We start from the raw sequence: 23,187 nt of genomic DNA, 5'->3' as shown, positions 1-23,187 counted from the left end.
TCATAGTCAATGTCTTATTGGAACCTAAAAGTCTTAAGTTTTCGTCTGGCTCCTTCAAGGTGTTCAATCTCACCACACTTTCCATTAAAATTAAAAAAATAAACAATATCAGTCTGAGTTTCGATTCCTTCATGTAGTTGTTCAGTGTTTGAACATACATTTGTTTAACCTCAAAATACTGAACGGCTTCTTAACCCACAAAGATGTTTCGTCTCTAGATGTTAACGCAGAAAAGGGCTACTAGGTCACTATACAAGCAAATAACACATTTTAGCTTCGAATATTCTTTATCACAGTCACATGTGAATCAAAATTTATGTAATACTACAATAATTTTATTTTCTCCACACTCAATTTTGCCGGATAATTATTTACCTCATTATTCAGCTCTACAGTTAATTCGGGCCGACAGGAATTGAAATTAATTCAGGCGGCAAATGTAGATTCCCGATACCAAATTTAATCGAAATCTGTTCAGAATTTTCTAAGTTAAAAAATACGCACAAACGGGTGAACAGAAAAGAACATCTCATATTTTAATTAACTTTGTGGAGCCAACACATAAAAGCATGTAACTCGAAACCTGGAAAAATTAAAGGTGGTTGAACGGGCAGTTCTTGTATCAGGGAAAGAATTACAATGAAAGAATCCTCGCTTGTCGAAGAGGTCTAAGAAATTACAAACCGGATTCAGGCCTTCGAATGTTATGAATGTTTGTCTTAAAGAATAATAGCATAAGATCGAACGTAATCAATTAATAAAACAAATCGGCGACCAAGAAGTTAATCAACCTTGAAGATTCACCGACACTTTACTATCCTCCTACATGGCGTTACCCAGAAAGAATACCAACATCGACAAGATTCAATTATTTACATCGATTAAGCCTTACAAAATCAATCTGTCTCTCTGTGGACCGTGAAAAAATGCCATAGGTGAACAATGGGACACGATCTGAGTTCTCTGCAGAGGGAATTTGATACAGTTCTAAACCAAGAAATATAGTTTAAACAAATTTAAACTAGTTTTTAAATATTTTAATTAATCAAGATTTTTTTTACTTATATTGAACCGGCTTTTACGTAGACGTAACGCAGTGACAGAGCAAAAGCCGAACAAACTTACGGTTGCCTGTTCCCCGACCCGGAATTCGCCGTCTGGACGAAATTACGCACCTTTTGGTATCAGGAGTCGAACCACGTACCCTTCCACTGATGGCTTAATTTTTATCTCAAAATATATGTAATAATACATTTCAAAAATACGGTGCACAAATATTTTTTGACGTAAATACGTCTATATTCAAGGGTCATTCCTCAAAAAAGTGTTACGAAAAATGTGTAAGACGGTTACCTAGGAAATATCAACAATTTGTAAATATGGACTGACAACAACGCTCAGCTTGTATTCATTATTATGTTACCTAGGAAACGTCATCTGTTTACTCTGCATTGTTGTGTTACATTGCTGTTGTCAACAATCCGCTTTCGACGTTTCCTACGTAATAACGAAAGCGGATTGTTGACGGTAGCAATGTAATCCTGAAAGAGCTGAGCTGTGAATCGCTTGTAGATAAAGTGCGTCGTAGAGTAGATAATTTTGTGCTGTTAAAAAAGTTTTACAATATCACAGGTACTTATCTTATATAAGAATTATTAAGAAATCTACTGTTGCGTTAATTTGTTGCGTCATACTATGTACAAGATGGATGACATTGAAGCTAAAAGACTCCATAAAGCAGAATATATGAGACAGTACAGAAAACGTAAAAAAATTAGAAGTATTAAATAATGAACCTAAAGTTCCCAAAAAAATACCAAAAACTAATGCTGAATGTATAAGGGAATATATTGATGATTGTAAGAGACTTATTTTGAGTCATTTGAGACACAGAAAATCCTAATACAATGCTGATAATATTGACAGGAGATTTTAACATTTTTTAAAGAAGGAGGAAAATCAAAGCTTTGACACATTTATGGAGAAAACGTTTGGTTTAATGTTGATGTCAAATCCTCAATGTAGTACTACTAGATCAAAATCTTGTATATGTTTGCACGATATGTTGATACTCTAAAATGTACAAATTTTATAACATATTTCAGCTACCATAGACCCATCTTAAGAGTAACTAATTCAAGTTAAATAAGCAAAGTCTTAATCAAACTTATCTCAGTTGTAAAGCGGGTATAAAGGAAATATTTAGAATAAAGCCAATATATAAACTTCCTTTCCGTATAGACGTATTTACGTCAAATTTTCCGGAACCGTGATTCCACTGACATTTTTTTAAATTTCAAACGAGCAATATTTATTCCATGTTTGATAGTTTATAAAATTCTTACGTTGTCTTCCATTTGACGAAGCTCTGTTCGCCCCTAAAGTCCCTTGTTTCAGAACAGCTGTTTTAAATCAACATGGACCTAAACTTAGGTCTACAGAGAAACTAATTAAATCCTGATTGTGTAATTATTGTTATCTCGTGAACTAACGATGGAAGAAAATTGTGGGTATAGTTGAAATTTTCCCATATAAAGCCGAAGCGGAAAAAACCCCGCCAGCAGTAGAAAAGCTAAGTCATGTAGTGAATTATGAAGTGGGAAGCCACTGGAAAATTCTTATCCGTCGCCATTTAAAAAAAGAGAATATTCAGGAATTAAGAATGAACAGAGCTAACCCACTAGCGTACGAATGCTCTAGATCAGTGGTATTCAACCTGGGGTACGCAAAGACATCTTAGGGGGCACGTGAAATTTTTAAAAATATATATTATTTTATGATAAACACAATAATCAGTAATGTAATTTATTTAATTTATTTTAGATGTAGATTATATACTACGTATAATTTGAATTATACACCAACGACTTTGGCGGTACAAAGTTGAAGAGAAATTATATCTGAGGGTACGCGAAGACATCCTAGGGGGTACGTGAAATTTTTAAAAAATATATATTATTTTATGATAAACACTGAATAATCAGTAACGTAATTTATTTAATTTATTTTAGATGTAGATTATATACTATGTATAACTTGAATTATACACCAATGACTTTGGGGGTACAAATTTGAAGAGAAATTATATCTGGGGGTACGCGAACAAAAAAGGTTAAATACCACTGTTCTAGAGGGACAGACAATCAGAAGCTGTAAAATTTTATTTACAAGTCTTTTTATCTCGTCGTTTGACACGCCCAAACTTGTTTCATGTGGAAAATTAGTACCAGCTGAAAATGTCACAAGTCCTATAAATACTACTTAATTTTCTCAGCACACCTTTCGTCCTACTGATCTGAATTGAACTGGGCGATAATTATCTATGTTTATCGATATTTTAAAGTGAACCCGTTTTTCGAGTTAATGGCAGGTTAGAGATATGAGTAATTGGCTCATTAGAGACAGTAGTTCAACAGAGACAGTCTCACCCCATCGTAATAAAAGTAAATAAGGTATACAATTTGTTAAACCATTAAATAACTCAAAATTCTGCCCACAAATTGTATTTATAGATCTCGTATGATTCCAAATACGAACAGCGATTATTTCCCTAAACAACGTATACCAATTCATATTGGTAACGGAGACAGTGTTTTCTTTGCGGTACGGAGAGAATTATTAAATATTACGAGCTTCGAGTCCATGAGGCCAACGCCAATTCTGCTGGTGTCAGTAATAAGAATCGATTTTGAATAACCGCTAAGATCATCTAGCGTTCTTATGTGATGGCTTTAATTATTTATTCTGTACACTTCGACAACAAGACTTTCGACTTTCGACCTCGCACTAAATGTTATAACAAATATTTGTACACTGTGTCACTGACATGATTTTTAAGACGATTTCTACTTCTAATAAGCGCTAAAATTCTAACTGCAACATCTGTCAACAAACTAGATTGTTCCAAAGTACCTTGAATCAGTATATACCTCTTTAAACAGATGTTATAGAAACTAAGGCTATTTCCGGTTACAGTGCTTAAGTTAAGTGAAATATAAAGTTCTCACGACGTCGAGTAGAAAAAGATGGTTGTCTTTTGGGTTGTTGCAACGTGTAGTCTGGTAAAATTTTACCGACGTTTCAGAAGCACTTCTTGCATCCATCATCAGGGCGAGAATGGAGCAAGCAGAAGACAGACATCTTCGTGCTTATATTCATAAATAGCAGTCAAGTGTTTTTTTAAACGTAATAATAAGAGTACAAGGTTATTACTTACAGGTTATGAAATATGAAATGAAAAAGTGTCCATTTTTCTGACTGACGTAAATGGACACGGATACTATGCATGGGGGGGGCCACCGGGGTAGACGGTATTGATAGCATCAGCAATCTCAAACAATGAAAAAGGGATGATCCTGTGTGGGGAGAGGGGGTGTTTAGTGTAGGTCTACAAATCTCTCATCTTAAAATTTTCGGTAACACGAAATTTTCACAGGGATCTCATATGAATTTTCCAAGCTAAAAGTTATTATTATTATTATTATTATTATTATTAGTGTCCTGTCTGACGACAGGTCCGTTTCCTCGGCAAATGATTCAGAAGTGGTTTGCCATTGCCTTCTTCTGTGTGTGAATGGAGTAATTGTTGGGATGCCACGGAGAAACCGGGGAAGCCCCCGGAGGAAAACTCCGTGTTGCCTAGACCACGGACTTGCCCAACACAAGTTATAAATTCGGGCACCGCCGGGAATCGAACCCGAGACCCCAGGATTACAAGGAGGATTACAAGGCCAGCGTTCTAACCGCTAGACCACCGTGGCGGTATAAGTATCAATCCTCAGGTTCCAAACCAGGAAATGAACTGTTGGAACGTTCCCAATGAATGCGATATTCTGAAAATACTGTGTTTCCCTTGTGGGAAAGAATGTTACTCTTATTATTGTCGAGAGTAGAGAGACAATACGAATTGAATGCAGAGGACAGTAATCTATTACTGTGTTTGTTTGCTCGTACAAAATTACAGGTAGGAACAGGAGACCTAGCCATTTCAAGGCCAAGGCATGTAAACTAAGTATGGGCTTTCGTATCGGAAAGCAGCTAGCTTATGTTGCAGTGTACCCAGACAATCATCGAGTATTCCTACAGCTCAAGCCGTTTCATCCAAACATCTGCATCTCAGAAAAATGACTACCGTTCAACAGAGGTCGATTCCTAACCTTTTATACCCACTTCAAATGTTATAACAGAAGACGATCTGAACATTACGAATATCGCACCACAAAGATTTGTGTTAACTTGTGTTATCATTTTTACCCAGATCGCCAAGATGGTGGAGGCATCAGGGACCTCTAAAACGTCAGTAAACTACCATTATACACGGCGCAACAACCCAGAAGAGAACTATATTTGTAGATCCCGAGACTATGAGATAAACATTTAGCTACGGTTCCATTAGGCAACACGCAAATGTATTAAATGTAAAACAAAGAACTGAATATGGAAACGATTTTCAACGGACCTTTCGCTCAGTGAAAGACGACTAGAGTGTGAATAGCACAATAAAGGTTGTTTTTGAAGCCTATACAAAAGTCGATACTAAAAAAGAATTCGCTGTCCTGAATTAGCATCTCTTTTTAAAGTTGTTTTAATCGCGAACTGCTACAGGCAAGGTTAACGTCAATATTCAAGCAGTGTTTTGTTGTTAACTGATTTCAACGCGCGCCGCGAGATGTCCATTGGTGGGGTAAGCAAGAACTACTTCATAATCATCATCAGCTTCACGCGACAGGCTAATTAATATGTTCCGGCTGACGTCAAATATCATCTTCTTCTGGGTCTCCCAAGTTCTGTTCTTTCTGTCCGTTTGTATTCATACGCTGTATTTGGAATCCGTGTCATCCAACCTGTTTATCGTATATAACTTGAAACAGAAAGACTGCGCGTGCGCAGTAAGATCACCCCTACCCTTCCGTCACTCCTACTGCCCAGTAGACTTCTCATAGCGGAAAATTTCGGTGTTCACTGTATTTCAATTAGGTTAGTAAGATAAAGTAAGTTACGATGAAGTGTAAAAAACATGAGTACGTTACTCAGATTCATGTGATATGAAACCTGAGTGGATGGATACACTTATGTAAGGAATGAGAGAAGTGGGTTAGGTTCGGTTCCAAGGCTGGTAATTTGAAAGCGAGAGGTGAAGGATTTGAGAATGGGAGATGCCTTCTATGCAGAGAAGATAATGTTCTAAGCATGTTACTAAAATGTTTGGAGACGGAGAATAAGAGGGACTATTTTTTTGCGTCGAAAATGGATTATTGTTAACGAATACAAGAAAGAGAACAGATTCCAACGCTGTGGAATTGAGGTACATGAGAGAATATTTCTATAAAGTTAGATGTGAAGAGAAAAATTATGATGTTAAGTGGGAAAAGGGAAGGGACCAGCAGGTTTTTGCGTTTGCCTGAGAATAACACCACAGCGCTATTGATCGGAACAAGACGGGTGTAAGAACTGAACTCCATATATGATTAAAGATTAATGTCTTCTGGGATTTTGCGCCGTGTTCCTGCATATTATGCACCAATCGTTGACAGATAAAAAAAATTATGGGAGGCCTGAATACAGAATCGACCTTGGCCAACATTCTGGAGTACAGAAAGAAATGGATTTGCCGCTTAGACAGATTACAGAAAGGGACTTCAAATTAATATGGATTCATAACCATTATTTATCTGTACTTTATTTCCCGATATTTTCTGTATCTAACACTAGATAAAGTCGAGTGAGAGGATTAGCAGAGATTAATAAATTTTAAAGAACGTGTAATAAAGTGTCCGTGACCTATTTGTAGGTACTATCCCAATATATGCCTGGAGAGTAAAACCACATAAACCTCAGTCAGGATACCCGGTATCTGGGGGGATATTTGAACCCGGGACCTCCCAAATGAAGCAAAATTCGTGGCTATTCATATTCACGTATGGCAAATATAATTCGTAGAATGACTGCAGCTTCCACGCCTCTTGAGTTTTGATTTATGAAAAGTAAAATCGATGTTTGAGATCCCACAGGGACAGAAGACAAAGACTTTCATCGACTCAAGTTCGCCGTTCGTAGCGAACGATTCGGCGAACCGTACACGGTTCAGAATAAGAGGCTGTTCGTTCAGTAATATCGTCCAAGCGTGCGCTCATGTCTTGTACGACGCTGAGACCGGAACAGGTCAGGAAACGGAAAATTTCCGTGATAGTTTGACGTTGTTGCCAGAGTTATAGATGTCACTGTATCGAGGTATACGATATTTTAATTGCACTTACATTAATATTCACCACAACGACATGTGCTTTAAGTAAATATACATAGTAATAACATCTATGATTCTTATGTGCGAATGTTACGGTCTTCATACGAAGCGATAAATCTTCAAGAGAATGGATGTCACTACAGTCCGCCAGGTTACATAAACACCTGTGACGTATGCGGCCTGGAAAGTCACGTGGCACATTTACTTAACTCTCGCGGAAAGTCTTCAAAGCTAAGTTCCATTTGGGCTGAAATAATAATAATAATAATAATAATGAGCAGGAAAGTAGGGGTAAAGCTAGAGACGAAACATTGGTATGAACAACAAGTCAAAACAGGCAGAACTATCCCAAATAACACCAGATATTATAATTCGAAACAAAAATGGAACTTGTCTCTTAATTGATATAGCAATAACAACTGACAGGAATTAAGAAGGACGCGGAGATGATCTTGAAATACAAGGATGTCATTGAAATACAGCGAATGTATAAAGTGAGAGCAAAAGTAATTCAAATAATTATAGGAGCAACTGGAACTGTCTCCAAGTCACTCAGAAAATATTTGGCCAACGTCCCGGGCGAATACGACATCAGGGAACTTCAGAAAACTGCCATTTTAGGATCTTAATACATCATTCGAAAGACGCTGTCGTAAAATATGTAGTCGTCCCTCACAATAAAACTATATAATAAATGTAACACGTATTAAAAACAAAATGTATTTCAGAAATAGCTACTACACTATGTACCTCAGGGCCAAGGTTTGTGTCAGGTACATAGAAATAAATACCCTGTAAAATGGCGAATAGATAGAATAATAATAATAATAATAATAATAATAATAATAATAATAATAATAATAATTCACCAACATAAAAATCTCTCATGGTTTAGTTTTTTCCCCAGAACCAAATTTAAAGTAAAGTTTTATCCTGTTAATACATTTATTTCACGACTGCAATCTATCTGATATGTAAAGGATCACATATTGTAATTGATCTTTACAGTAGCAGCGATTTCAAACTTTTTAAAACCACTGGTAATAACTTACTTGATATATCATATAAAAATCCACGAATAAACAATCATTGCGAATGTTTTTTGTTTAATTACAGTCCACGACTGTAATCTTGAGACTTGCAAGGAATGCAGGAAGTCCGTAGCGTTAAATGCAGACGCCATCTTTTCTCCTTCACCCCGCAAGTCTCAAGATTACAGTCGCGGACTGTATGCATCCCGCCATTGGCCATGATGAAACTAGATCCGGCTAGTTAAAGGTTGTCCATGTCTGTACGGATATGGCCAAACTACTTGGCGTGTGAGCGAACGTTACGAGCGCCTCGTAACTGTCGTGGCCATGCTGAAAACATTTGTCTCAGGCTTTAGTTTTGGGTGGTAGTTCGAGTTCTGTACTCTAATCCACAACATGAATTACGTGAACGTTCTGGGTTTTTTTTTTTAAGATTTCGTTTTACTGACAAAAAAGTTATCATATTTTTCTTCGAGTGTTTCACTTCTTGAGGTCAGATGCGTTTTGAATGACTTGTTGAGTCGTCATCACTTTCCTTCGGTTGTGACCCACACGCCAAGGTGTTTGCCCACATCTACACCATTGGACTTTGGAGATCGTTACGAGCCGTATGGATTTTCTATGTAGGCTCGCCTTTGTTTAGCCTTGGACATTTAATCACAAGGTGCTCATGTTTCTCGTGAAGAGCGAGACAAAACATTACCTGTACGGAGCATTTCACAGCGTAAAGTAACATGACACAGCAAATTATAAGAGAATTTATGGGTATTCTTTCGTAACATTCCTAAACAGACACTAGATCCTGACTTTTTATAAACTCTACTTATACAATCAGTCAGTATAGTAACTATACTACGGCGTGGATGACCGGGATTTGATTCCCGGCAGAACAGGATGTTTATCTTTGCCACCAGGCTCTGGGTCTCACCCAGCTTCCCATCCAATGCGTACCGGAATTATTTCCTTGGTGATAAAACGGCCGGAGCTTGAAACAAACCACCCCATTCCAGTGCAAAGTTTAACAATGTCTGGATCTGCATAGTTCAATCGCTATAAATCTGGAAATGGCCTTCGACTTCTGATCACTCAAAGCCATTTCTATTCTTACAGCGATAAAACTCCTAACATCTGTTCCGTACTCGCAGTAAACTAGGTCATAGGACGAGTAACATAACGCGACAAGAATCTCGGTAAATTATAAACTGACTGAAGACGATGTTAACCTTCGTTCGAAATGGCCTGTTGGTTCCCGTTACACGCCCATTTCTGGGTCGAATTTTGCCTTAGGGCGCTAAGAACAGTGGAGCACGTAACGTGCCAGCTGGAACCCATTCGGTTCTATTTCCCAAAACGGAGGAATACAACGCTGGTCGCTAGTGGCTGTAATCTTGCATACCTCAGAGACACGGAAGTGCATTCCGTCTTTCTAAAGGTACAATTTGGCTGCACGCGACAGAGACGGGAGACGGACACATCGCAGCTTGTCGCCACACGCTTTTGAGGTGACGACCGAGACATGCGGCAAAGTGTTTGTTTTCTTTGTTTTGTTGAGACATACGTGCACATATTCTGTGAAAAATGAGTACAAAAATGCTTCCAAAAAGGTTACTCGAAGAATAAGAAGAAGATGATGTGTTGCTGTGTTATTTGTTGCGAAAGAAACAAAGAAAACCTATGAGTTCAATATTCAAAACCAGACGTGAAGAAGGTTCTTTCTGTCGGTGGTCAGTGGTCGGTTTTCTGCTACTAATTCTACCAATTGCTCATCTTGGTCACCAGTAAATTTAATTTCTGCCATTACTTTACTCAACAACACACGTGCTGCCTGAGCCCGTCGCGAGACACTACTGGTCCTGTGCTTTGTCTCTGTCTCGCGCTCGTAATTGTACTTCATACGATTGTACAGAGAGCAGACAGGAAGCGACCAGTCTCGGTCTCGTAACTCTGTCGCCTGCCTCGGTCGCTTGTCTCTGTCGCGTGCAGCCAAATTGTACCTTAAAGGATGTAATTTAAAGATAAAAATTACTTTATTTTCAAGCCAACCTGTGTTCATTATTTCATTTACCACGTCTTGCAAATGTTTGACTACGTCTCCACTATAACGATATAAAAACATCCATGCCTTTCTCTTCCTCACAATATTTTCAAAATACAGAAGTTAACAATTGGATCCAATTCAAATACAAATTTCATTCGATGTCAGTCAGAGCTACATCGTCTTTAAATAAACCACAAACCAGGAAAGCGTAACAAATATAAAAAAATCTAAAAAAAAACTAGACTTGTGATGAAGTTGTTGACCATTACCAAGCATTTTAATAGAAGCAAAAACAGTACCACGTGGTTTAAATTTAAATACATAAAATCAGTGTTTATATAAGTTGCGAGCGTAATATAACTTTCCTATAACCTCAGTTTCCATCACGAGGGATGTTACAATTGTTCCGGTAGAAAAAATAAGTGAATTCCAGGTCAAGGTGAACATTTTGTGAAGTCATTCCAGATGACGAATGTTATTCTTGAAATTAATTTGAATTCAGTTGGTATAATGAGTCTAAAGGAAAACCCAGTACTTAAGAATTACGTCATTACGAAACTGAATCGTCATATTAAAACTTCCTAGCGAGAAAAAGATTCGCTGACAAAATTAGTCGGCTCGTGTTTTAAAAATCACGTCAACAACGTTCCACGATTCAAAAGTCTCAGTTCAGCAACTGATTGTCACACACGATGAAGAAAATGGCAGCTCTCAGCACCGCCATTAACAAAAATTCTCCAATTTACCCTGTCCTGGCCAGTTTATTGTAGTTCTCATCTTCACAACACATATTTCTGTAAGATCCTTTTTAATATTATACTCCCACATCAGATTTTGAATTCGAAGCTATCTCTTCTTTAAGATTTCCCAACCAAAGTATACCTTTCTTATTATCGTACGCGAGTTACATGTCTCGCCCATCGAATTCTTATTAAGATCTAACACAATCAGGAGAAAACCAAATTAAAAGTTTTGAAGCTCCTTACAAAGCAAAAAAAAATACGTTAAACACAAAAGAATTAAAAAGGAATTAACCAATCACCAAAAATTCTCCGTCCTCTGTTACTTGGTGTTATTACGTCCAAAATGTTGTCCACACTAATTTGTTTTCAAATGTGATGCCACGAAATGCGTAATTTATTTTAAAATTAAACAGTTCCAATGCTGAAACCCGAAGAGAACGTATATAACTGCGCCGTGCACTGTAGGCAACCGGGCACGTTCATGTTCCATTGTTCTGAATACGACGCGTTCAGATGTAACAGTCAAACAGCGCAATATGCTAAGTTGGCCATCCTGCAAGTTTTAAAGCTTCAGGGTTTGGATAAAAAATTAATATAACCAACTCCATATCCATTTAAGTTATTCACAGACGATCTGATAATTATTAGCCGATATTTTAGATACATTTTATTGTTTCAGTCACAATTTTGGACGCCACCCATCACATCTTACGGTATATTAAATAAAATCTTTTCAGTGTTGCCTTGTAATGGGTGTATTGTTTCCTGTAGATGTCGGACATTACGAATGGCGTTGAGTCGACTGCCTCTAGATCCCCAGCAGCTGCTGTGGATAATAAACTATTGTCAACTCACCAGCCTCTACCCCAGGATATATCGAGACCAACACTGGCCGGGCTTCAGACAGTACCTAATGGAGACGTCCATGTCCGGTCGACAAGTTCCACTCACCCCACAACACAGGGCACTTCCAATGGATCCAACGTGACAACAGGTAGCGACAGTTCGATTCAGGGCGCAATACATCGATACTACACGGATCAACAACCTCTCAAAACTTCGATGTCGAGACCTACGTCATTTCCGGATTCACAGAGTCCCTGCAGGTAACACGTAACATCCGGTATCTGCAGTATCGATAATTGATGTATCGATAGATAAATATTTTACAGACAAATGAGTGTTAACTCAAATTCAGCTGGTAATTCATTGCATTTCTCGTCAGCTGTGTATTTGTGATTAATCCGATAAAATAACCAAGTGACGTAACCTATAAACCAAAATGCTTACTGTCTATGAACATAATTCCATGATGGGTCCAGACACAGAATCAGATAATGCTAAGACAAGCCGGAATACCTAACGTAGTACAGTAAAAAGTGGTCCACCGCGGGGGATACGTTCCTCGAAAGCAACGTACATATTCTGTTTCTGGTCTCAAGGAATAAGAATGTCAATTTTCATGCAGATCGGTATAAATTTTGCGTGTTTCGATTACGTGGCTGTTCGTATGATCAGGATGTATTCTATTTGACCTTGTACATTTTTGGCAGTGTTAGTAATGTTCGGGGCTCCTATTGCTGGCATTTCTTGGCTGCGAGTTTACATTTAGACAATAATTTAATGACTTATTAATTAAATAACTACATTTGAATGATATGTCGCCCGTCCAACTGCTTCTGTAGCATCTCTACAAAGACACAAAATAAGATGAAGTGTTAGTTATCGGTTTAATATGGACTGAACTCACCGGTGAACCAAGTAGGTCACTAGGTAAGATCGAATTAGTTTTTAATAAGGTGATGGTAAGAAGTCACGTGATTAGTTTGGAGTGAGTACAAATCTTGATCTCACAATGTTATCTATGGCCTTGGCCCCTATAATGCACCAACTTATCATCTACGGCTATACTTACATCTGAGATTTATTTACTTGTTATTATTAACGGGTGGCGACTATAACAATGTAACAGAATTTTCCTAGATAGTTTTTTTTTATGAGTTTGGCACGATTCTCAGAGTAAACCAATTATTTCTCTAAATAGCATTAACAATTTTATCTTCGTAATGAAATGTGATTTCTTTGCGGTAACAACTGAATATTTTAGAGTATTCTTGAAACGAAATTCGGCTACAAAGGGTTAGCACAAGGCACTGGGTCTTCATTTCTGAATGAGGATTATGTAGGATATAGTACTTTATATATATAACAAAATTTCCTGTCAAGAATGACAGCAAAATATAAATATAAAATTAAAGAACACGGATGTGTATACGTCGGTCTGTATTTTTTGTGCCTATTAATATTTCAAAATGAACACCAACAGTGCTTGATATAAACATAATATTCTAACCTTTCTAAAAATTCTGAAACTTTTATGAACACCCGCAACTTGATGAAGCAAATGTCGAGATTTTTTTCGAACAAGATGACTTAGAAGAACGTAGTTCCGTAGGTTTAATGTTCGATTTGAATGTTAACTATATTTTGTTTTAACATCATCCTCAGGTATCCTCCGAGTGTTCTGGAAGAGTCATCAATTTCACGTCGCAGTCAAATAGACCTCTTAAATTCACAACAATCAGTGCTGAAATCTTCATGTGAAATTCCAATGACTAGAACCCTAACACCCAGCAATTCGGAGCCATATTACACTTCCCACCGAGCTATTCCCATAGGCCTATATAAGAGTATGTCCAGTAACAACATCCCACCCCCGGTTGTACCTTATTACCCTGGCAGAATAACTCAGCTTCAGATGAGGCCGTGGAGGTATCCAAGCAGCAGTGTCGCACGGCCCGTTGGACTGCCTTACAGCATCTCGCAACAGTCACTGAACAGCCGTGTTGGCTGTCAGTGTCAGTGCGATAGCAATCGAAAACAGGTGAGTCGCTTTACTCCTTTGTTTCGATAACATGCGAATCGCTTTACTCCTTTGTTTCGATAACATACGAATCGCTTTACTCCTTTGTTTCGATAACATGCGAATCGCTTTACTCCTTTGTTTCGATAACATGCGAATCGCTTTACTCCTTTGTTTCGATAACATGCGAATCGCTTTACTCCTTTATTTCGATAACGTGAGCTTCCGGATTGAATTTCAAACTAGCGACCTCTCGAATCGAATCGAAAGTGTTAACACTGAGCCAACATGCTCGGTAACTATTTACGCTAGCCAACTGTTGATCCAGGACAAGGAAGGATGTTCAGTACGGATCTTCATCATAAATCCTTCAATAATAATGCAAAACAGACTATAAGGTTGTTCATTATTACCGAAGTCACAAGCTCATACTGTTTTACTGTTATGAATCTTTGTAGCAGATACTGCTGTGGGCAGTTTCAAATTTGGACATCTGCCCCTTCTAATCCTAACATAACAGTCAACATCCTTGGAGCACGACTTTACGAGAAAGTTTAAGAAAGAATAAATACAACAATAACGTATTATTTAACGTCTTAACATTTTCAGCTGTTCTAAAACCTTACGTTTATGCGAATAGAACAGGGTTAAGAAGCAATCATAACAATATTCTTTAAAGAAGGAAATAACACCAGCGCAGATATTCCTAAGTCGATGACACTTCGATTTTGATTCTCCACAGAGCGGTGAAGGCTCAAGTCTGACCGAAGAAGGTGCAATGACTCCAGAGGGTTTATCTTGGCGCCGGTTGCATATGAGCAGGGCGAAACTGAAAGCCACGGCCACTACCTCGGAACTTCTGTCTGGATTCGCTATGGTAAGTTGCATGACAAGTCTGTAATTGTGCAAGTAGTATCTTTGAGAAAATGGAAAATAATTTTTGGCGGTTCGCAAAAACAAAAAAGCACAATGGTGAATACAGAAAACAGTGACTCGAAAAAAGTGCGCCACTACATACGAAAACTATAGAACCAAACTTGTTTCCGCGATGTTTGAGACAAAGTAAACAATGGCTGTTACCGGAACAGAACCCATGCCCAGTACATTCATTACTTTAAAATATCCTGTCTTTGTAAATGTCCTTTTGTTGATATATGGGACTAAATAAATAAATACTGTTTGTCATAGCTTCGTAATAATCTATTTGGGGCGAAACTGTCTTTGTATATTTTGAAGTATTAGGGGGTAAGGCTTCATCCTGGAATGGCGAATGCTCTCGCTGACTAATGTCTGTCTGCGGTACTGACCGTCCCGCATACATTAGTTTGAATCATTTCTCTAACACGTGTTGCGTGCTGTGGTGTTAACACATTTCTCTACGGTTCATTTCGTGTGTAATAGCGTACTGGTAAGCGTGTGTAGTATAATTATATAAAACAGTACAATAAGTCCTCTTGTCAGTTAAATGTTTTTAGAACGGATATTACAGAGTCAGCACTAGGTAAGGGTGGGGATATTGTTTACATCGACTTTCAAACATCGCGAATAAGATGTGGCACTGTATGTTGGTATTATCTGTACTTTATGCTACGCTCTGGGATGACAAAGTGGCCTATTGGTTACGAGACAGTGCAATTTACATGAAGAGAAACAGTTAAATGCGTCTATTTCTAGACTACTTATTTCTTACACTGCACACAATTCTGAAATAAGCACACTTAATATTAGCTCACTACGACCCAGCAATCTAGCTAAGCTCTGTGACAGACATAAGCAACTAGCAGCCCGCAACCAACATGTGGTCAACACAACATTTTTTTTTTCCAGTCACTCACGATTTGGGAATTGGTCACTGCGAAAAGGGTAAACATTTTCTGTCCTTTGAGAATAGTGACACACATTATCTGACAGTAGATGCAAAGACTCGAAATTATTTGTATTAAACAAATTAAAATTTTGAATATGTATACCTGTCGCAATAAAAATGCGTTTTTTCCCGCAAAATTGCATTGTTCTGTTGTTCAAACCATACGAAATTTAATAAATCCGTAAGATTTTTCTGTGATATTAATAACTTGAGTTTTATGAAATTGACAATAACTTGAAATCAGAAATGTTTTGAAACCTAACAAATAACGTGTTCACAATAAACTAGGCTGTTTGGGAAAATACATTTATGTTTTCTAATTCTTACTAGTTGCACTCTTTTAAAGTAAAGACACAGACAATTTCGCTTACTCTCCACGACATTATTTTTTCACTGTGGCCCTCGACAAAGATATTAATAGCCAATGCTTCCTGCGGTAATGAAAACACTGCTAACATCTGCTCTACAACACACATGAATATTCAGACCTACCTGTTTCGAATCTACGCCATCCGAACTTGGATTCTCCTGCCCTAACCTCAAAGATCGAGAACACCCACAAACCACTGTCAACTGACTGAAACGCACGAATACTCGATCAGTTGCTGGATCCGCCGTAGCAAGAATGTCACGTGGTCGCTGGTCAATGATCATCAGTTGGCAGAAGTGCTTGCTTATTTACGGACGTTTTCCGTTGACAAAACAGGTCATCATAATTTACGTTATGCCGGTTCAGCTACCACGGAATTTATTCCACAGAGCAAGTTAAATTTTCGCATCTGAATCGAAGGCCTCGATGGATTATCGCGGAGAGATTAATTCATGGGTTTTAAAAACTTCTACCACAAATGGCTTCTGAATAACATTCAATGCAACCATCATCCGCGGTGTGCAAACATACGGAATGCAGACATATGGAGTGGCTATCCAGTAAACACAACGCCTCAGAAATACTCGGAGATACTGCATCTGGTTAAGGAGAAATACAAACCATATGCAACAGACAAACACCTTCAGAACTTCCGACACGGATTTGTAACACGAGACAGCACTCACTGTAAACCTCAGGGATTCAACTCAAAATAATCTGTCCCCCACATATTTCATCCTCCTTGATTTAAAACATTATTTGGTAAAATGTATACATTATTAAACTCGTAATGCAGTTTCTTGCTTAATGTACCAAGTTCAACACCCATACAAAAACAAGAAGCATAATTATAGTTTCGTACACTGCAATATTACATTTTTAAACGAGTAATGAAAGGTTAACCGTGCAGTTAACTAAAAGTTGTTAACCCATTAAAAACACTAGCCTAATTATACTACTCAAAATATTTTCAAAATAAATACATTTCTTACAAAACCGCTACATCTGTCTACAAAATAAATAACCCCGGCCATCATCACATCCTGTGATATTTCAAATGTGTTAGAATGTGTCAATAAACCACGAAACTAAATAATCATTCAAGTATGAAATGGATGTGTATCGCTTATTTCAGGTAGCAATGGTGGAGCTTCAAATTAACGAGCCGACAAACGTCCCCGAGTGGCTGTTTGTCATGTTTTCTGTGTGTACCACCGTTCTCGTGGCAGTGCACATTTTTGCGCTGATGATCAGTACATATCTGCTACCAAATATTGACGCCATCAGCAAACTACAGGTCCAGGAGCTGGTCAGTCAGTCGCCACACGAAAGAATGCGCGGTTTTATAGAACTCGCATGGGCATTCTCAACTGTACTAGGATTATTTCTCTTCTTGGTAGAAGTGGCCATCTTGTGCTGGGTTAAGTTCTGGGACTACTCGTTCACAGCCGCGTGGGCGGCGACAATCATCGTGATCCCTGTCCTGATAGTGTTTGTCGCATTTGCAGTCCATTTTTATCACAACCTTGTAGTGTATAAATGTGAATCCACAGTGACTGACCTCCAGAAACTGGAGAATATGAAGAAACATTTAGACGCTGTCGGCTGCAATCCCGTGTGATTTAAGATCAAGTGCCAAGCCCCCCCCCCCCCCCCCCCCCAAAGTTAGATTTTGGTACCTGATACTTGTGCAAAGTGTGGGATATATTACGTAATTGTATGAAATAAATTATAGCAACCTATGTAATAATAAGTACTATTTGAAGTATTATTTTAAATGTAATAAAGTTTCACATTAAAGTGGGAGCTCTTAAATGTGATAAGTTGTAATTAAATAAAGCATACCACAAAATGAATAATTAATTCGTATAAAATACGACATAACAAAATCACAAGGTGGCAATACATTTTATGTCAAATTAATAATTTAAATAAGAAAGAACATAACGATCAGAAAGTCTACTTTTTTGGTGCAGATTCCATTTTGAAACTTCAGGACTGGCAGGACTTTGGCTGTGAAAGAATAATGCTAGATTTACCTATGGTTTTTTAATTAATAAGTTTTAGAAATATATTTAAATATAAAATTATGGTGTAATTTTAAGTTGTTCATTATTATCTATTTCTTACGTATTGTTTATATTTTTTCTCAGTTCGTATACATTAATATTATTTAATGGTACTTCATCAATTACAGAGTCTGAGCACAGAAAAAGTTATTATTTGAGATATTTTTATACGAACTGATATCAATATAGGAAATCAGCCGTCTCTCTGCAAGTGACCGTTTTGTAAATGCATTTGTTCCGAATTTTTACTTTCTGAACTTTTATGGGTTTAATAAAATCAGTGTTTGTAATTACTCCTGCTTGGGATTCTACCAGACCGTCTTCCGAATATTCGCCAGAACAAAGGTTTTTCATGAAACAGACTAACTGACACCTACCTGGTTTCGTAAGACATAAATATTTATATAAATTCTGTTTGTGAGATAAATACGGTAGTTAAAGGGCATAAACATGAAATATTTTGAACAAATGAGCTGTATGCATAATTAATCGTAACAGTCAATTATAACAGTACAACCGAGTACAATAATTTATTTCTACGGTAAGTAAACAATTTATAACGACGACAAATCAGCGTTCTTATAATTATGCATATTCTGACCCTCAAATGCAAATGATAATAGGCTTATCAGTATCCGCGTGGGTAATAACTACAATAAAGATGTATAAGGATGAAGGAGCGATGGTCCACATATTCTATACTTTGCTCTACCATTAAGTAAAGAAAGCTCTTTCTTCTATATCAAATTCTCATCTAGCACGTCAAACTCAGATTTGAGATTCTCGTGGCGAGTACGAAGATGTCTGTCTTCTGGGTTGTAGCACCGCGAAGCCTGGTAGGAGTTTACCAATGTTTCAGAGGTGCTTGCTACCTCCATTATCAGGGTGCCCTATAAAGCTAGGATGAATTGATAGGTAATGAGACGTAGACACATCGGTTCAAGGACGAAACCAAATAAAGTGGCAAATCGTAGAATCACCAAATCCCAAAAAATGTTGAGAAGCAAAATAATATTAAACAGCATTATATAAACATATTTCCTGCAAAAGGGATGTAGAGTAAAAACTTTCCAAGAGAGTCTACTTGCATGCTTCCATGATACGCCCCTCGAGCAATGTCGACAGAAGTCCTCCCAACGGACGTTACGCAAAGGACCTCTCACCAAGTGAATCTGAATCATTCTTTCTAATACTGATGACGAGTGTAATGTCGGGCAAGTTTGATTACATGACTAAATGAGAAAGATGTTTTGTTGATGGGGTCAAGGAATTAATTGGTCGATCACTGGAAGACAAGAAATAAAATAAATTGTGACTACGTCAAGAAACAAAGAGTTAGTTGCACTGTAGAAAAATACATGCATCTCATGCTCGCAGATATGAGCTTCATTTCGGGTTTAAATAAATCTTTTTGAGGCTAAAAATGTTCTGTGGAGGTAAAGGGTGTTTGATGTCTTTTACCTACTTACGAAGCTGACGGGCGATGACCGACGCAGAAATTTAAAATAAATATTTCACATTTCATTGATTTTTTTGAATTACGAGCTCCTTGCGTATCTGAATTGATAAGTTCTCAAAAAGACACCCTCAAATGTTACAAAAATGGTACCTTGTACAACACAGATTTTGAAAATTGAAGAAAACAATCACACATTTTCTTCATATGTTAAAATCACATTAAACTGAAATAACTCAAAGTTTGTATTTTGTCAACAAATACTTTCCAAACGACACAAATGGAATATCCTAAAGATTTTAATTCTGAGACTTAAACCATGAAATATATCAGCGACAATAAGCGAAACAACAGGAATGACAGAATCGCTTATTTATATTTTTTTTCCCCTTTATCTATAGTTTCCAATTTCATTACACCATAAACAACCTGCCCCATTCATGACATTTCCATACCTGTGATTTATTCCTGTTGTCATCCTTGCGTGGGCGTTCCGTTAATAATTTCTAAAAATCAGGAAGGTTCCATGGTCAGAAATAATTGTGAAACACTGCTTCGGCACATCCCGGACCCTCCGCAACCTCAAGAAGTTACTGCAAATCCTGATGAGTCTGAAATTCAAAACTTATGTTATATAAACTGTTCTCCAGTCTATATAAAACCACGATAAAAAAGTTCAGAGTTCGATACATTACGCGGTACTCTAATATTCCATTGCTCAACCATCAAAATGCCATACATCCCATAAAATGTTTATTTCACCATCTATATTATTTGGAGAATCAGAGCTTAAAGGTGAATAAGAAATCCAAATAAGTGGATTCCTTTTAAAAAGTTAAAAATAATAAATTTATCTTAAATATGCTCTCATTTTAAACCACTCTTTACTTTATTGAAATCTTTGCCTGTCTTATATTGTATAAAATCAAAATATAAATAAGCTTCACTTAGCTGGATATGAAATTATAATGACCGAGTATTTAAACTGACTTTTAGCCATAGAATTCTTATAAACGAACACCCGATCAGGATATTCCCTTACGGAATCAAATTACTAGTGCACACACATAACATAAAAAAATTCACCTAGTTTCGGACATGTCATTCTGATACTTCAGAACGTAACCATCTCAAAAATAAACGCAAATTCATTGTTATAACCGAGTCTGACGACTCATCCCTTTTTTCACTTTTTTGCATATATGTCCATTACACAGCGTTAAATATGTCAGCTGATGAGATGAGTTCCCATCGGCATGCACGCTATAAAGGATATAATTTGTTACACAGTAGCCCTGATGAGAGCAGAGATTGTTCTCGAAACGTCGGCAGGAGACATGGTTTATTCACCGTTCAGCCACCTGACGCGGCTTGTAACCCGAGAGTCTTTTACCAACTTCAGTTGCCATGTAAGCTTCACTTTATACTTTAAATATTGCAGTGCAATTTACATATTTTCCCCTATCATCACTAAAAATACATAAACATGTTTTAAACACAGTTTTCATTGTTTTCTATTGATTAATTTGTTTATCCAGTACCGACTGCTGAGAAAGCCACCGAGTGAGAAATCGGAGGCCTCGACTTTGTTTCTATATTAGAAATTATTCAATACGCGCAATATGTAACTTGCAATATAAAGCTGTCTATAAATTAGCAGAATCACTTGAAGGGTGCGTAATTATTTATTTATAAGACGTCAAAAATTCATGTACAAAACAGCTGCACAACATGAAGTATTTTTCACAAGTGGTCACAGAAGTTCACACATTTTTTTTTGTGTGCGTGTTATAAATAAATAATTATACACCCTTGAAATCATTTACTAATTTATGAACACTCAGTGTATCAAAATATCCCTAAATGTATTAATTTAAAGAAAAAGTATTCATTAACTTACACTAATTTAATTTATAACTTTACAAATCTCCTGTTCTTAACATTTTCTTTACGTAACGTAAATCCGTAATGATATAATAAAATGCAAATTAGCTCTATTGTACTGGACTCGTACATGGATGATCGTGCATTCAGATCCTGGTCATGTTCTAAAGAAAATTATTGTAAAAAGAACTGTATATTTTTAATAAATCCATACATCACTTCAGGACCACAAATTAATTGGCACTAGCATCATTCCCACGAAGGAGCTCGTGTATCTGCCACGTTGTAGGAAATTAAAACGTACGTTTCTTGGGTACCCTCCGACGGCATAACATCCAAAACAAATTTCATAAAATTCCATTCAATGGTTCGAGAGTTGAATCAGGCAGACAGGCATTCATTTTATGTACATCCTGCAAAGAATGCATAAAAAATAATTATTTTAGCAATATCAGCCTCTGCATATACGTGAACTAAAAACCAACAGAAACTATAATATTATATATATATTGGTTGGGAAGCCTGAGGGGAAGACCTAGATGTAGATGGGAGGATAATCTCAGGCGGGATCTATGGGAGATAGGAGTTGAAGGAGACTGGATTTTGTTGGCCCAGGACAGGGTCCGGTGGAGGGCTTTGGTTAATTCGGTGATGAACCTTCGGGTTCGGTAAGCCATCTAGTTAGTTAGTTAGTTATATATATATAAACATTTTACACCTTCCATATTTGCCTTGTGTTCAGGATATACACTAAATTTCTGAATAATTTATGGTCCCTCATATAATTATATAACACGTTTCACAAGGCTTTTTCTCACAGATACGAAACAGCCTCCATTCTGTATGTGACTGTTGACATTTACTCGAAAGTGTGATACAATAAACATAAAGAACAAATAAAAATAGTTCTTTGAAGTCAATTTGCTTACTCCATCCGGTTACTGAAATATTATTAATCTTTATCCATCTATTCACAACCTACTTGATGCAGCGCAAATGATTCCCTCTGAAAGAGCAAATAAGAGATTACGTCAATTGTTGTGCCGCCAGAAATGTGCAAAACCTAGACCATGCGGACATCAAGCATCAAACAGTGACAATTCATGGTTTCGTTCCATTCATTGAGTTATGAAGTTGAATGAATATTCAACATTTTTACAATACAAAACACAAAAAAATAGTTGATACATTTCTTTCTTTGCAAGAAACATTACCAGGGACCAAAATTACCATTTACGTTTACAAGAAACAAATAAATAAAATTACAATTCCTTCCACTCCATCATGAACCAGACACCAAAGTCAGTCTTCTGAACGGCCAGAGAAATTTGAAATATGTATAATTATAAAATGTTTTAAAAATAACACACAACCACTTTAACTAGTACAACCAGTTTTTTTAAATAGTACAGTGACTGCAGTAGGAAGTGGTCATGGCATATTTTAATATACTATTTCAGAATTTAATTGAAATTAGTATAAAAGAGGTACATAAAAATCTATTTGACGTGCATTTAAGACTTAAAATTTGGATACTTGGCGCCACACATCATGTATAATGCAATAAATAACTGCACTTACAAGATGAGCTACGTTTATAGCAAAATTCTTCACTTTGTTCTG

The 23,187-nt window shown here is 37.0% G+C and overlaps 2 protein-coding genes across 5 annotated transcripts in view; one reads left to right on the top strand and one right to left on the bottom strand.

The window, feature by feature from the left end:
- Kdm2 (Lysine demethylase 2) overlaps positions 1-16,412 on the bottom strand; it is a 66,909-nt gene extending 50,497 nt beyond the window's left edge. The window contains exon 1 of one of the 3 annotated variants that reach the window (XM_022062948.2): positions 16,278-16,412. The gene's annotated coding sequence lies outside the window, so the exon portion shown is untranslated. Of the gene's footprint in view, positions 1-1,125; positions 1,144-1,175; positions 1,327-16,277 lie in introns of those variants that run through there. The other 2 variants (XM_087345640.1, XM_087345641.1) reach the window with 2 other exon arrangements.
- The window catches only part of LOC110829337 (uncharacterized), a 32,439-nt gene extending 13,922 nt beyond the window's left edge, over positions 1-18,517 (top strand). The window contains exons 1-5 of one of the 2 annotated variants that reach the window (XM_022062957.2): positions 1,502-1,632; positions 11,827-12,161; positions 13,564-13,939; positions 14,661-14,795; positions 17,291-18,517. In XM_022062957.2, the coding sequence (XP_021918649.1) occupies positions 11,827-12,161; positions 13,564-13,939; positions 14,661-14,795; positions 17,291-17,776 (1,332 nt within the window). In that variant the 5' untranslated portion in view covers positions 1,502-1,632 and the 3' untranslated portion in view covers positions 17,777-18,517. Of the gene's footprint in view, positions 1-1,501; positions 1,633-11,826; positions 12,162-13,563; positions 13,940-14,660; positions 14,796-17,290 lie in introns of those variants that run through there. The other variant, XM_022062956.2, reaches the window with a different exon arrangement.
- The last annotated feature ends 4,670 nt before the right edge of the window (positions 18,518-23,187 follow it).

The sequence above is a fragment of the Zootermopsis nevadensis genome, unplaced genomic scaffold, assembly GCF_977971745.1.
Source record: "Zootermopsis nevadensis isolate Lab colony 2312 unplaced genomic scaffold, Znev_1.0 Znev_ptg000009l, whole genome shotgun sequence".
Classification (NCBI taxonomy): Eukaryota; Metazoa; Arthropoda; class Insecta; order Blattodea; family Termopsidae; genus Zootermopsis; species Zootermopsis nevadensis.
This window is presented reverse-complemented; position numbering and strand designations above follow the sequence as displayed.